The sequence below is a fragment of the Setaria viridis genome, chromosome 8, assembly GCF_005286985.2.
Source record: "Setaria viridis chromosome 8, Setaria_viridis_v4.0, whole genome shotgun sequence".
NCBI classification, from domain to species: Eukaryota; Viridiplantae; Streptophyta; class Magnoliopsida; order Poales; family Poaceae; genus Setaria; species Setaria viridis.
The window spans coordinates 35,671,848-35,686,631 of record NC_048270.2 but is presented as its reverse complement, the minus strand read 5'-3'; the positions used below and the strand labels follow the sequence as shown (position 1 = coordinate 35,686,631).

The window sequence follows — 14,784 nt, the reverse complement described above, 5'->3', positions numbered from 1 at the left end:
ACATCATTAGTTTTGTTACGAAAGGCAATAAACTAGGAATGAATTAACTTGCTCACGTCAGCAATTAGGTTGAATCATAGAAACCTTGGGTACGTGAGATGAGATCGGTATGGTACTCTTTCACAGCTTACATGACTGCATGTTTAGTTAATCTTCTGTAATTTGTTTGCCATCGAGACTTCCCTAATAATTCGTGTTGTTGTCGGCACTGGCAGGCTGGGGTTGGATCTACCAGTACGGCGAGGTCTGGCCGCATACCGTACCTACTGTGGATTTACCAGCGACCGATATGCGGATGCAGTATGCCCATCTTACTAACTACTACTACGTACAGATTCCATCGAACAGTACTTTTCTCTATATATGCACACACAGTGGGTAGCAATGGAATCCACGCATAAGCAAAAGCACGTTATCACCTAGAACACACTTAGTTGTTAGCCATGGACAAAATTGGGTTTGTCAATGGTGCCGGCGTCGACGAGGACTCGACTTGCTTGCACGCACAAACACTGGTCTACGCCTACAATGTCACCATGGCCGTGAAGGCGGCTGTCAAGCTCGGCCTCATCGACGCCCTTAGCGCCGCCGACGAAAACGGTCTGACCGCCGAGGAGCTTGCCACGAAACTAGTCCAGGCGGAGGACAAGGCCGAGTCAGCTTCTCTGATCGGCCGGATCCTCAGGTTCCTAGCGTCCTTCGACGTCGTGAGGTGCTCGGCCGACAAAGCTCCTGACGGCACGGTGCTGTGGCGGTACTCGCCTGCACCGGCGTGCCGGTGGCTCACCACCAACAATGGTGAGGGGTCCCTTGGCCCCATGGCCGTGTTCGCCGTAGATGAGGACATCTTCTCGTCCTGGTACGTTCTAACTTCATAGACTAACAAAATATGCCTCTCCCGATCTTTATGTTGTTCTACCCATGAAGGCAACACATAGCGGACGCAGTGGCCGGTGGTGGCAAGCAGACGCCGTTCGAGCTTGCCCATGGGGGGACGCCGGCGTTCGAGTACTTTGGGAAGAACCGGCGTGTGAGCTTGCTGTTCGACCGGGCCATGGCCCAGCAGTCATTGCTGGTGATCAAGAAGCTGGTCGAGCACCCCAAAGTGTTTGACGGCGTCAGGGTGCTCGTCGACGTTGGCGGGGGCACCGGCGAAACGCTAGCGTTGATCAGAGACCGGTACAAGCACATCAGGTGCATAAACATGGATCTACCTCATGTTGTCTCCGAGGCTCCGTCTCTTGAAGGTATAGCCCCTCATACTTAGTTGCATTTGATGGCTAAAGCAATTGCCAATTAGTAGTGACTAAGAGTTTATTTAAGCAAGAATTAAAGTTCAGAAATTGTGGCTAAGAGTGAATGCATGGGATAGTGGTGTGCTTATGTTTTTTTTTAAAAAAACAAATCACAGGCGTGGAACACGTAGCTGGAGATATGTTTGAAAGCGTACCCTCTGGAGATGCAATTTTAATGAAGGTAAATTGAATGCTATTAAATTTCATAAAAATTTCACCCCATCCTGCCATGCGAATAAACAAAGAAAATACAAGATAACACCTGACTAGTGCAAGTGTCTGTAGTGGATGATCCATTTGCAGAGTGACGAGGAGTCCATCTTGATCCTAAAGAATTGCCACCGTGCTCTCCCAGATAACGGAAAAGTGATCGTGATTCAGAGTATCCTGCCCGAGACCCCAGAATCGACTCCGGCTGCGCGAGATTCGTACATGATGGATATCATAATATATGTCAACTTCAAGGGAGGAAAGGACAGGACGGAGCAGGAGTACGCCAAGCTTGCCGCGGCTGCAGGCTTTTCTGGCTTCCAGAAAACCTACATCTTCTGCAACATTTACGCTCTTGAGTTTACCAAGTAGAAATGCTAATTACCGGTTGTTCGGTTGAATAACAGCTTGCACCCTGGGTAAGCAGGCAGGCTATTTTTTATGTTTTCATGGGTATGGTTGTACAACAGATTGCAAACATGCATCTTCTTCGTGATACTGGCATTGCAGACTTCATGTTTATGATTGTAACTCCCTGGGGTGATTCTATACAGCTTAATAAAAATGTTATTTCCGCTGTTGAATAATTATTGTTACCGGATTGTTTTATGTTCTAGCTCCGATCCGTTCCACAAGGTTTGTCCAGGGCCACAATGATATGTAATCGGTCCTATAAATAACTTATAGAAGATCTGATCAATGGCTTGTGCAACCCCAAACGTCACTTAATGCCGGCATTCCCGTGTGTCACCGTACGTACTTGCATTTGGAACAACCTGTTCGGCATGGAAGGAGGCGGGCCGGGGCAACCGAGGAGGCGGTGGTCCGAGCGCGAATGATGGCAGCCGGGGCAGCAGAGTGGCCATGCGGGATGAGGAGGCCGGTGCGGCTGAGGCCGCCCCCGGCAGGATCGGAGGCTGTAACGAGGACGAAGGCGGCGACGAGGGGCGGCGCTAATGGAGGCCACAACGGAGAGGCGACGACGAAGAGGCGGTGCGTACGGAGGTGGCGACGAGGGGGCACGACGGAGAGGAGGCGTCAGGCCAGGGCGACGAGGAGCTCAGCGGTCGACGAGGGAGGCGGACAGGCGGTGAGAAGCAGGCAGACAGGCGCGGATCTTGGCGGCACGGTGAAACTTTGCTAAGTGTTGAAGGGTGGGGGGTAGAAGATGATTGTTACTTTTACCCCCCCCCCCCCTATCCTGGTTACCAATTGAACCCGGGACTAAAGGGCCCTTTTATGCCGGGTGCAAATTGCAACCAGGATAAAAGGGTACGTTCTGGACGAGAATAGAAAAATACCCTTTTATCTCGGTTTCACGTAGCAACTGGGATAAAAGGGGTGCCCCTTTTATCCCGGTTGCAAATTGCACCCGGGATAAAAGGGTACGTTCCGGGCGAGAATGGAAAAATACCCTTTTATCTCGGTTTCACGTAGCAACCGGGATAAAAGCGGTCCTTTTATCCCGCCTATTTTTTTGAAATAGATTTTATATATGTTTTTATTGGATTTCAGGAAGGAAAAAATAAGAACTTAACATATTTCGAGCATGAAAAAATATAATAAATTAGCAAGGATATTTACAATAAGTTTGCATGAGTCATTAATTCTATACTAGTTCTATTAGCTTCTAAAATAAGTATTTTACTGCTTCACTATTATCAAGAAACCAATCAATTGAATAATTTCAATGCGCAAAAAAATCAATTGATGTATGTGGTTAACATTGTTCATATTGATCGAATAAATCTTCAGCTCAACTAATTTAAACACACATGAAATCATAGATACGTTAATTAAAAATTGTATTAAGTAGTACATGAAATCATAGACCTTTACAATGTAAGTTTACATAAAGGTGAAGCATTTTTAGTGCATTACAATGTAACGTTAACAAATTTCTTCTTCATGAAAGTTCCTTGGTCATGATCGCGACGTAAGTACGGAGCCTCTTCTTTGGATAGCATGATGCTTGGGTCAACTTCAATAGCGAATGGAAGCATGCCATCAAACTGATCATAATCATGTGATTGGTCTGTTTTGTCCTCGACTCCCACGATTTTTCTTTTACCTGGAAGAACTATGTGGCGCTTTGTCTCCCATGGCTCTTCTGGATTTTTCTTTGGTTTGCTAGACATGTGCTTCACATAGAAAACCTGATGCATGTCATTGGCAAGTACGAATGATTCATCATTGTATCTAGTCTTCCTCAGGTCCACTATTGTCATTCCATACTGATCTTTAGTTACGCCACTTAGCTTCACCCATCGGCAACGAAATAAAAGGATGTACATCGGTCCGTATTCAAGTTCCCATATCTCCTCTATGAAATCATAATATGAGTCCTTGCTTCTGTTGCTGTCTATGGCATCTATGTGGACACCACTATTCTGGCTCATGCTTTTCTGGTCTTTGGCTCTCGTGTAAAATGTATAACCATTTATCTCGTAGCTTTCGAATTTCACGATTGTGCTAGAAGGTCCCCTGGCTAACCAAGCAAGCTGTGGGTGAATCTCAGAGTTACCCATAAGTTGTGGATACAACCATGCGGGAAAAGTATCCATGTGATGTATAGGGGGCGTTTTCTTCCCGTGTCTTATTTTTAGCACGTGTCACATCGAATGTTTAGATACTAATTAGGAGTAGTAAACGTAGACTATTTACAAAACCAATTACATAAGTGGAATCTAAACGGCGAGACGAATCTATTAAGCCTAATTAATCCATCATTAGCAAATATTTACTGTAGCAACACATTGTCAAATCATGGACTAATTAGGCTTAATAGATTCGTCTCGCCGTTTAGATTCGTCTTATGTAATGGATTTTGTAAATAGTCTACGTTTAATACTCCTAATTAGTATCTAAATATTCGATGTGACGGGTGCTAAAGTTTAGCAAGTGGAAGAAAACAGGCCCATAATCCAGGCATCGGATTTCGTCGGGTTTTCAAAAACTAGCATCTTCTTGTGTTGATCTATATACGGAGCAACAATGGTTAATTGTTGCAGAACAATGTAGTGTGCCTTGTCGAATAAATTAGTATCATTGCTCAAACTTGATTTCCTTCCAATGGGTGCCCATTCCCCGCAGCCTCCCCTCATGGCGTGATATTGGAACCCCAATCGAATCAATTGAGTCAATAAAATAAACACAAAACTCAATCACCTCCTCTATTCCATATCCCTTGGTGATGTTTCCTTCTGGACGGGCACGATTAAGAACATAGCTTTTTAGGACTAACATGAACCTCTCAAAAGGCCACATATTGTGCAGGTATACTACTCCGAGAATAGTAATCTGTTTTACTAGGTGAACCAGGAGGTGAGTCATAATATTGAAGAAGGATGGTGGAAATACCAACTCAAAGCTGACAAGACATTGCACCACATCGTTCTATAGCTTTACTAGCTTGGTTGGATCGATTGCCTTATGCGAAATCGCATTGACAGACGCGCATAGCTTTACGAGCAGCAATCAGACATTCTCTGGTAGAACACCCCTTAGTGCAACCGGAGGCAACTGGGTCATCAAAATGTGGCAGTCTTGAGCCTTGAGATTAGTGAACTTCTTTTCTTTCATATTTATTATTCCCTTTATATTCGAGGAGTACCCAGACGGGACCTTCATACTATTCAAGCATTCAAACATGCTACCCTTCTCTTCCTTGCTGAGAGTGTAACTGAAAGGACGTAATTAGTGATGTCCATTATCTCTCTTTTCCGGATGCAAGTCATCTCGTTGCCCCATACATTTTAGGTTCTATCGTGCTTCCAATGTATCTTTTGAGCTCCCATAAACACCCATGAAACCTAGCACATTCACGCAAAGATTCTTCGTTAGGTGCATCACGTCTATGGCGTTGCGGACCTCTAGGATTTCCCAATAAGGTAGCTCCCAAAATATTGACTTCTTCTTTCACATGGGTGCTCGTCCGTTATTGTCGTTCGGAACAGGTTCGCTACCAAGATCCTTTCCAAAGATTACCCTTACATCCTTTATCATCTCAAAGACACGCTTTCCATTACAATGTGTAGGTTTTTTACGACTGTCTGTCGCTCCTTTCAAATGCATCCCTCTCTTTCTCAGCAGGTGGTTAGCAAGGAGAAATCGACGATGGCCCATATAGATGACCTTCTTACAATGCTTCAAATACATGCTGTCTGTGTCGTCTAAACAGTGGGTGTAGGCTCGATATCCCTTCTTTCTTGTCCTGAAAGATTACTCAGTGCATGTCAATCATTGATGGTTACTTACAACAATGCTCGTAGGTTAAAGATCTCTTGTTCATCTTCATCTCAAACACGTACACCTTCTTACTTCCAGAGCAGTAAAAGTTCATCAACCAACAGTCTTAGCTACACGTCAATGTCGTTGTCATGTTGTTTTGGGCCCTGGGTAAGTGCCGGCATCATAATAAACTTCCGCTTCATGCACAACCAAGGAGAAAGGTTCAACATACAAAGGGTTACAGGCCAAGACTATGACCACTACTCAGCTCACCAAATGGATTGAATCCATTAGTACTTAAACCAAACCCTATGTTCCTAGCATCACTTTCAAAGTCCAGGAATGCTCTATCATTTGATCTCCACTGGGCCCCATCAGAGGGGTGTCTCAGCATCTCATCTTGCTTACGTTCATCTTTGTGCCATCGCATCAACTTAGCATTCGCCTTGTTCCTGAACCAGCGCTCCAAGCATGGTATTATAGGGAAATACCACATCACCTTCACTAGAATTCTCTTCTTGGAAGGCTGCCCCTCGACATCCCCAGGATCATCTCTGTAACGACCTAGATTAACTCAGCCGAGTTTAATCTTAATACGAGTCCCCTAATCTAGTTGACTCAGCATTTATTAAGCTATACCGGCTAAGTCTGGTTTTCAGCCCCACCTAGCGCCTCAGGACGGTTTTATCTTTGGAAAGTTGAGCTGGACGTCAAAAAATCCCTTTTTAGAAGTTGAAGAACAAAGTCCCTGCTTTAACTTTGTTAATTGGACCTTAATCCAATTCGCCTCCGAAGATTCCCAAATCTGCAGTTAAAATCAGCCCCGACCCTTGAAAGCCAGCCAAACCGTCATTTTTCTCTAAGTTCGGAAACCAGTGTTCCTCCAAACCTTGGAGCCTTGGATCTCCGAATCCACTGCGTTTTTGAACTCGGTCCAATTACCAGAGTTAGGCCTTGGCCTGAGTACTACAAATCTTGTTACGGGAGTCAAAGTGGTGTAGTTTGAAAATCGGGAGATCAAGAGGCTGGAAGATGGACCCAGAAAAGGATCCCGCGGATCTATCGGACAAAGAGCGCCAGAGTTGAACGCAGTCGCTCTCGGTAAGGCTGTCTTCGCGGTGATCGCCATCACGGCGACTGCCTGCTGCCTCACGTGCTCGGCGCTGTACTGGACTTACCCTGTGGATAGGCGGTGTGCGCGGATGATGGATGCCTCCCAGCAGGAGGAGCCATCAGTGGGTGACGAGAGGAACGGCGGCGGCGGTGAAGCAACTGGACCTGCTGTGGCTTCGTCAGCTGATGATGGCCTCAGCCAGGCCCTACTGTCTCCTACAATGAACCTCTAAGAAGGATGGGCATGTATTGATACTGTTTGCAGTTTTGGGGCAACATAGAAGCGAGCATAGCTTGAAAAAATCATGAAAGGGTTAATAATAATAAGGCGTACGTGCTACACTATAAAATTGCGTCAAGCATCTCACGACCAAAGTGCAAAGCAGGTGAAGTCACTCGGACTGCTATGACAAATATTGACTTACAATCGAAACCAAGCGATCATACAGATCAAACAAGTCGTCTGAAATATTTCAAGTCTCAAGGACTCGAAAATTATATATAGCAAATTCGTATTATTTCCATCATTTTAGTCCATTTGCTGAACATAATTCAGTAAAACTGAAAGAGGAACAAAGGAAGGGTTCTTCATCCTCCACGCTACCAAAATAAACTGAATTCTTGTAAGCTTGCTCATATCCCAGTTTGATCTACCCGGCACGGCACCACGGGCGGTGACAATGGGTTCCCTGCACCCCTTTGTGTGGCAATGAACCGCTCTTCTGTTCGTGAGAGACCACCCTGCAACTGGTGCAAGTGCAAGTGCTTGTGTTGTGTCGAAGGCCACCGTAAGTGAGATCACCCTGCTTGTGGATTCCCAAGATCCCATCTGGTCGGCGCAAGTGAGATCAGATGATGGGTTAACAGTGATGCGGGAAAAGAGACGGACAAACTAACTTGGCACATCGCTAAAAGTATTTACGCAAACCTAAAAGATCATTGGGTCAGGACTATTGGGGATTGTGGAATCCACTTACTATCTCCGAACGTTGGTTACCATACTGAGGGCCTCACCAGGGGAATCGGAGGTGTTTTGCGAGGGTCGTCACAGGTACGTCCAAGTGAAGGTACGTGGTCGAAGCTGATGGAGGAATTGGCAGCTCGATGACAAGGAGGCATATCACCTACGGTCAGCAACGCAAAAACTTAAGCATTAGCAAGCTTTTTACGTACCAACTTATCTGTTTATTTTCATTGTATCAAAATTTTGCGAGGCTTGTAACCTCATCGAGACTTCATTCCTCAAAAGTAGAAATGAAGGCTTCTTATCTCCAACAGTGGGCACGCAACTTGAGAAAAGTGAAAAGCATAATCATAGCACCTTCGATCGTACAAGATCAACAAGGTGCAATGGAAACAAATGTCATTCCTAAATAAGAACTTTAATGTCGAAGGCGAGCACAGGGCAAAGGGAACATGAAAGCTTTGTTGTTATGAGTTTACCCTCAAAAGGTGAGGCAATAAAAAAGTGTGCAAAAGGGTAGTACAGGCAATTTATTTCAGACAGCAAACCATAACTACAATAAGCATTGTAAATCCCCTTCTCTAAAAGGCTTGAGCGGGTGATGTTTTTCACAAATAAAAACTAGCATAACCCTTTAAGAGGCTCCTGCTTGATCTCTACGAAATCGTGGGATATCAGAGTTTAAAGGGCAAAGTGCATAACCATCGCGAAAGTTGAAGAAATGCTACAAAGCAAAGCTGCGGTCGGAAAAATAACAATAGCAGCAATACCAAAAGTCTTGAAAGCTGGCTCTGGGATGTAGTTCCTGGTATTTAACCCAAGCATAACCACTACAACAAGGTTTTTCACGATGAAATCGCAAGGGTACAATATCCTGCACAGGTCCACCATAAGGACCTGCACAGGCAAATTTACAAATTAAAAGAAATTGTTTTAGCTTAAGAGGGCGTCCGTGATAGAACAACTTGTTAAAGGCCAAAAGGTCAAAACATATAATTAAATCAGCTCCTACAGCTGACTTGGATCTTGCGAAGTTCTATCACATTTGCTCCTAGGCTTCTCAAGTGCTTCTTTGGCCTCTGGACACTATAAAAAACTGAGCATTGGTCCTAGCCTTAGTAGTGGTTGGTTTTTGACCCGGTATTAATGTGACCAATTAGTACCGGGTCTAACAGCTAGTTCCTCAGGAGCCTCCCTGACCCCCTTTAGTACCGCTTGGGGGGTCCAACCGATACTAAAGGTCACCCATTAATACAGAGTGGAGGTTCCACCCGGTACTAATGGGTGACCTTTAGTACCGGGTGAAACCTCCAACCGGTACTAACTTCCCTCCTATAAATCAGGCGTGTTCTTCCTCCTGCCCGATCCATTTCCTCCAGCTCATGCTTCATCCGTTCATGGCAAAATAGGGGAGGTGCTGTTGGATTTTTGACTATTTCGTGGGGATTTCACTCAATCAAGTGTTCTAAAAGTTAGAAACTTCATCCCCTCTTGATACATGGTTAGTATACTATGTTTTATATGCTTTAAAGCTAGAGTAATTTGTGACTTTTAGAATAAGGTACAATGGAGAAAAATTTCATTTATATGCATGTGTTATTTAGAGCTCATATTTGTGATTTTTAGAATAAGCTACAATTTTTTGGATGCCATGTATTGTATTAGTCAAATAAATTGATATGAGTTTAGAGGAATAATTTCATAGTTTAGTCCTTTACAAATATGAGCTAACTAAATTATGGGGAAAAATATAATTTGTTCATATTTTAGTCATTTGCAAATATGAGCGAGATCAATTGTGGTACATAAAAATAATAAGATGAAATAGATGTATGTAACTAGTCATTTTTGAATAAACTACAATGGAGAAAATTTTCATTTATATGTTATGTTTGAGCTAAATAAATTATGGGGGAAAATATAATTTGTTCATAGTTTAGTCATTTGCAAATATGAGCTAAATAAATTGTGGTACTGCTACGGCCGGTGGAAATAAGAGATGTCTACTGCTGCTGGAGGTAATGGCGATGGTGGGGGCAATCATCATTCCTCTCGCGGCAAGGGGAAAACTATAGTTGGCCCTCATGATAAGTCGAAAAAATGAGTATGGAAAGATGTCATGAAGATGTTGTTTTGGCAGGTTAGGAACCTCCTTTTGGTGGTCGTTATGCTCCACCACCAGTCCCGGGATGAGGCTGGGTCAGCGAAACCTTCATCTTCACCACCCTAGGATGCTTAAAGTCCTCCTAGATGGTACTCAATGGATGGTTTATTGTAGTGTATCATGTTATTTGGGTCTAAATTTAAATTTGTGTATTTCTATCTAAACTTTCAGCAACATTTAAGTTTGTCATAGTGTATCATGTTGTTTGGGTCTAAAATTTAAATATGTGTATTTCAGCAACATTTCATGTATAATTCTATAGATGAACAAAATATCTTTGGTTCGGTAATACTTTGTAGATGGATCGGCAATGGATGTAAACCGTGGACAAACACTCCATGGAGTACTTTAATGGCTTGTGTGGTTTTCTTGATCTGGCAGAGTCCAATAAGCCTGTTGTCTTGTCTCATTTGTTGTCCATGCTGAATTTGCAAAAATGAGAATGTCTTGTTTCATTTGTTGTCCATGCTGAATTTGCAAAAATGAGAAGGATTACTCATCCAGAAATACTATTCACACCGACATATATAGTTTGGGATTCATGCCTAAATATTTCGTTTGGACCAAGCATGGGAAAGAGGAGTTATGATGAAAGATAATTATCATGAAGAAGATGATAACGACAATCCTGATTGGACTCAATGAGGTGCCTTTGCAGATGCTGCAATAGGCGAGGCTGAAGAAGAGATGGTTGCAGAAGAAGGTCTTAATGATAATCTAGATCAGGTGTTGCGAGATGCAAAGAAAGAAGTCAAAGAAGTTTGAGCGTATGTTAAATAATCATAAGAAATTATTGTACCCAGATTGCAAATAGGGGTACAAAATGTTGGGTACCATACTGAAAATGCTGTAATGGAAGGCAAAAAATAATTGGCTCGTGCTTGGTAATCTTTCAGGATAGACAAATAAGGGATATCGAGCCTGCACGCACTATTTAGGTGATACTTGCAACATGTATTTGAAACACTATCGAATAGTCGTGTATATGGGCCATCATTGATTTCTTCTTGCTAAGCACCCGTTAACAAAGAAAGGGAAGCATTTGTAAAGGAGAAAGAAAAATGTACTAAGCCTGTTCACCGTAATGGTAAAAGCATATTTTATGTGATACAGGATGTGAAGGTAGTCTTTGGCAAGGGCTCTGGTAGCCAACCTGTTCTGAACGACGAGGACGGACATGCACCCATGTGGAAGAAGATGTCTATATTTTGGGAGCTACCTTATTGGGAAGTCCTTGATGTCCGTAATGCAATCGATGTGACGCTCCCGACGAAAGATCTTTGCGTGAACGTGCTTGGCTTCCTAGGTACATATGAAAAGGAAAAGATACAACTGAAGGACGTCGAGACCTGAAACGTATGAAATAATAAGATGGTCTACATCTAGAAAAGAGAGATGACAGACATTACTTGCATCCTGCCAGTTACACTTTCAGCAAGGAAGAGAAGGAAAGCATGTTTGAGTGCTTGAATAGTATCAAGGTCCCATCAGGCTACTCATTGAATATACAGGGAATAATAAATATTAAAGAGAAGAAATTGATAAATCTAAAGGCCCTTGACTGCGACGTCCTGATGACAAAATTGCTGCCTGTTGCATTGAGGGGTATTCTACCAGAGAATGTGAGAATGGAAATTGTGAAGCTATGTACATTCCTCAACATGATTTCTCTAAAGGCAAACCATCCAAACAATCTACTAAAACTACAGAATGATGTGGTGCAATGCCTTGTGAGCTTTGAGATGGTCTTTCCACCTTCCTTCTTTAATATCATGACCCACCTTCTACTCCACCTTGTTGAAGAGATTTTTGTTCTCGGTCCTATATTTCTACACGATATGTTCCCTTTAGAGAGGTCTATGATAGTTCTGAAGAAGTATTTTCGTAATCGTGCCCATACAAAAGGATGCATCGCAAAGGGATATGGAATAGAGAAGGTCATTGAGTGTTGTGTTGACTTCATTGATGACCTAAGTTTGATTGGAGTCCCTGTATCATGCCATGAGGGGAGACTCAAGGCAAAGGGCACACAAGGGAGGAAAGCTCGGATCGACATCGATGAGAGTACATGGAGTAAAGCACACTTCATGGTCCTATAACAATCATCCCTGATTGCTCCATATATGGAGCAGCACAAGACTATTGTACGGTCCTCAAACCAAGGGAAGACTGAGGCTTGGATTACACGTCATCACATTGACACTTTCGTCTCTTGGTTGCGGCGACAACTGATCGGTGATGACACGATTGAAGAACAACTAGCATGGTTGGCTAGGGGTCCATCTATCTCAGTATCGATATTCCAAGGATACGAGATAAATGTGTACACATTTTACATGAGAGCCCAAGACCAAAGGAGCACAAACCAAAATAGTGGTGTCTGTATAGATGCAGTAGACAACAATGAAAAAAAATGACAGATACTATGGTGTGATTGAGGAGATATGGGAACATGACGATGGACCTTTGAAAATCCCTCTGTTTTGGTGCCAATGGGTAACGCTTATTGGAGGACACGTAACGATAGACAACTATGGGATGATAATAGTGGACCTCAACAACATTGGATACAGAGATGAACCATTCATTCTATGTGAAGTACATGTCAAGCAAACCAATAAAGAAGGGTGCTAATAAGTCAGATGACCAGCCAAAGAGTCACATAATTCTTCCAGTGAAAAGAAAAATCATTGGAGATGAGGACAAGATTGACATTTCAGAAGATTATGATCAGATCTTCCTCCATTTTCAGTCGATGTTGACCCAACCATGTCGTATGCCAAAGAGGTCGCTCCATACTTATGCCATGATCACAACCAACGGACATCCGTCAAAAGGAAGGTTATTAAGATTCTGCTAGATGATGACGTGTAATGTATTGGAACCATTATGTTATGTTTTGTGGTTATCAACAAAGAAACAAATTAATGTAATAACACATGTATCCTATGGGTTTATTAACAATACTATTTGCAAAAATTTCACCCTATGAAACAAGAACTGATTTTTGCATGGTTAAAATATTAAATATTTTGATTCTTTTAGCACCATTAAATATTAAATAATAAATTTATGTACAATTAAACAAGTACATGATTAAGTCATGGTAAACATGTTAATAACACTATAGGCACTATTCTTCTAAATAACACTACCGCCCTATTACTCTCCGCTGGCGGCCCTCCTCCTCTTTCCTGCCGGCATCCTCCCCGGCCCACTCCGCGCGTGCCCGTCGCCATCGCGCCGCCCCCGACCGGTGTTGCGCACCCCACACGCTCCAGACACCACGCCAACCCTCCACTACTCCCCGACAACAACGCCCGGCCACCTCCACAACCACACTGTCATCAGTATTCCACACCGGACTCCTTCCCTAATGACACGCCGCACCGCCCTCGGCCCTCGATCCCATCAGTTGCCCTGCCGGCCCTCATCGTCGTCCACTCCCCCGACACCACCGCCTACCGCCACCTAGGGCCACTCCACCGACAGCCCTCCTCGCACACCACCTCCGCCTCCCCGACGACCGCCTCCTCTACCCCGACGACGATGCCACCCCCTCCCCCGAGCCCGTACCACACAGCCGGCCACGAGCTTCATGTCTTTTCTACTGACATCAATTTTTGTTTTTTCCTTTTTTATTTATGAAATATATGAAAATAGCTAGAAATTGTAGAAAAATTCTTGAATTAGCAAGAAAATATAGAAAATTTCTTGAATTAGCTAGAAAATATAGTAAATTCTTGGAAAAGCCTATTAACTTTAAATTCTACAACATTGATTATGCCATGTTTCTTGTATCCTGTTAATTTTTCGAAATGACTACAAAAAGTGAAAATTAATTTGATACTTCTAGAAATTTTCATTGTAAATGTTTTTATTGTCATTTATATTATAAATTCATCAAATAGTTCAATAAATTATAGAAATGTGCATAAAATATTAGAAATGTAACAAATTGTCTAAGTGTTTCATTCTTTTTTGTAGTCATTTATTGTTAGAAAATGTATAACTATTGGTAATTCATTTTTGTAGTCATTTTTTGTAATAATTATGCATAAAATTTTAGAAAATATTTGATGACAGTTGTAAATGATATGCAATTCACTGTAAATAAATTTGTAGTCATTTGTTGTAACAAATTGTACCAAGTGTTTGATTCTTTTTTTAGTCATTCTTTTATTGTTGATTCCTACTATTTCTTAGAATAATAATTTTTATATGATATTAGTTACAATGGCACGATCAGAGGACGAGCATGACTGATTGGATGAGGAATACCTAATGGACTTGATTGATGGACTTGATTGCTCAAGGTCACATGAATGATCAACCAAACGAAGAGGTCGAGATCAACTAAACAAAGAGGTCCATCACAGCCAGACTGACATCTACCTCAACATGTATGGTGATGGCAATGAGGAGGAACCAATTGCCGAGAGAGGCGATGATGGGCAACAAGGCGAGGTATAGACAATAGTATTCGTAAATATGATTTGAATTCTATACTTATCAAGATTATTGGGAATTAATAGTTCTTTCATTTTCAGCCATCTGGATCGAGCAGGCCTAAACGGAAAAGAGGCCCGAAAGAAAACGCTAGAAGGACGTATCATCATCACGTAAATGGTGAACCAACTGCTCCAGACAATGTGTCACACCGTGAAATTTTTTTATTTCAGGATGTAATCAAAAAAATAATTAAATAATAATTTTATCATAATTTAAAAAAATTTCCAACTTTTCAGGAAATGTAGTATAGGCAAAACAATTAGTTGTTTTTCAAATTAAATAAAATGCTTCTGTGT

General features: G+C 42.5%; 1 protein-coding gene across 1 annotated transcript; it reads left to right on the top strand.

Annotated features, from left to right (window-relative positions):
- Positions 1-373: 373 nt before the first annotated feature.
- On the top strand, positions 374-2,092 carry LOC117866609 (3-aminomethylindole N-methyltransferase). Its single transcript, XM_034750862.2, has 4 exons — positions 374-859; positions 928-1,247; positions 1,412-1,476; positions 1,581-2,092. Exons 1-4 carry the CDS (start codon positions 444-446, stop codon positions 1,875-1,877), a joined length of 1,098 nt encoding a protein of 365 aa, XP_034606753.1. The 5' UTR covers positions 374-443; the 3' UTR covers positions 1,878-2,092.
- The last annotated feature ends 12,692 nt before the right edge of the window (positions 2,093-14,784 follow it).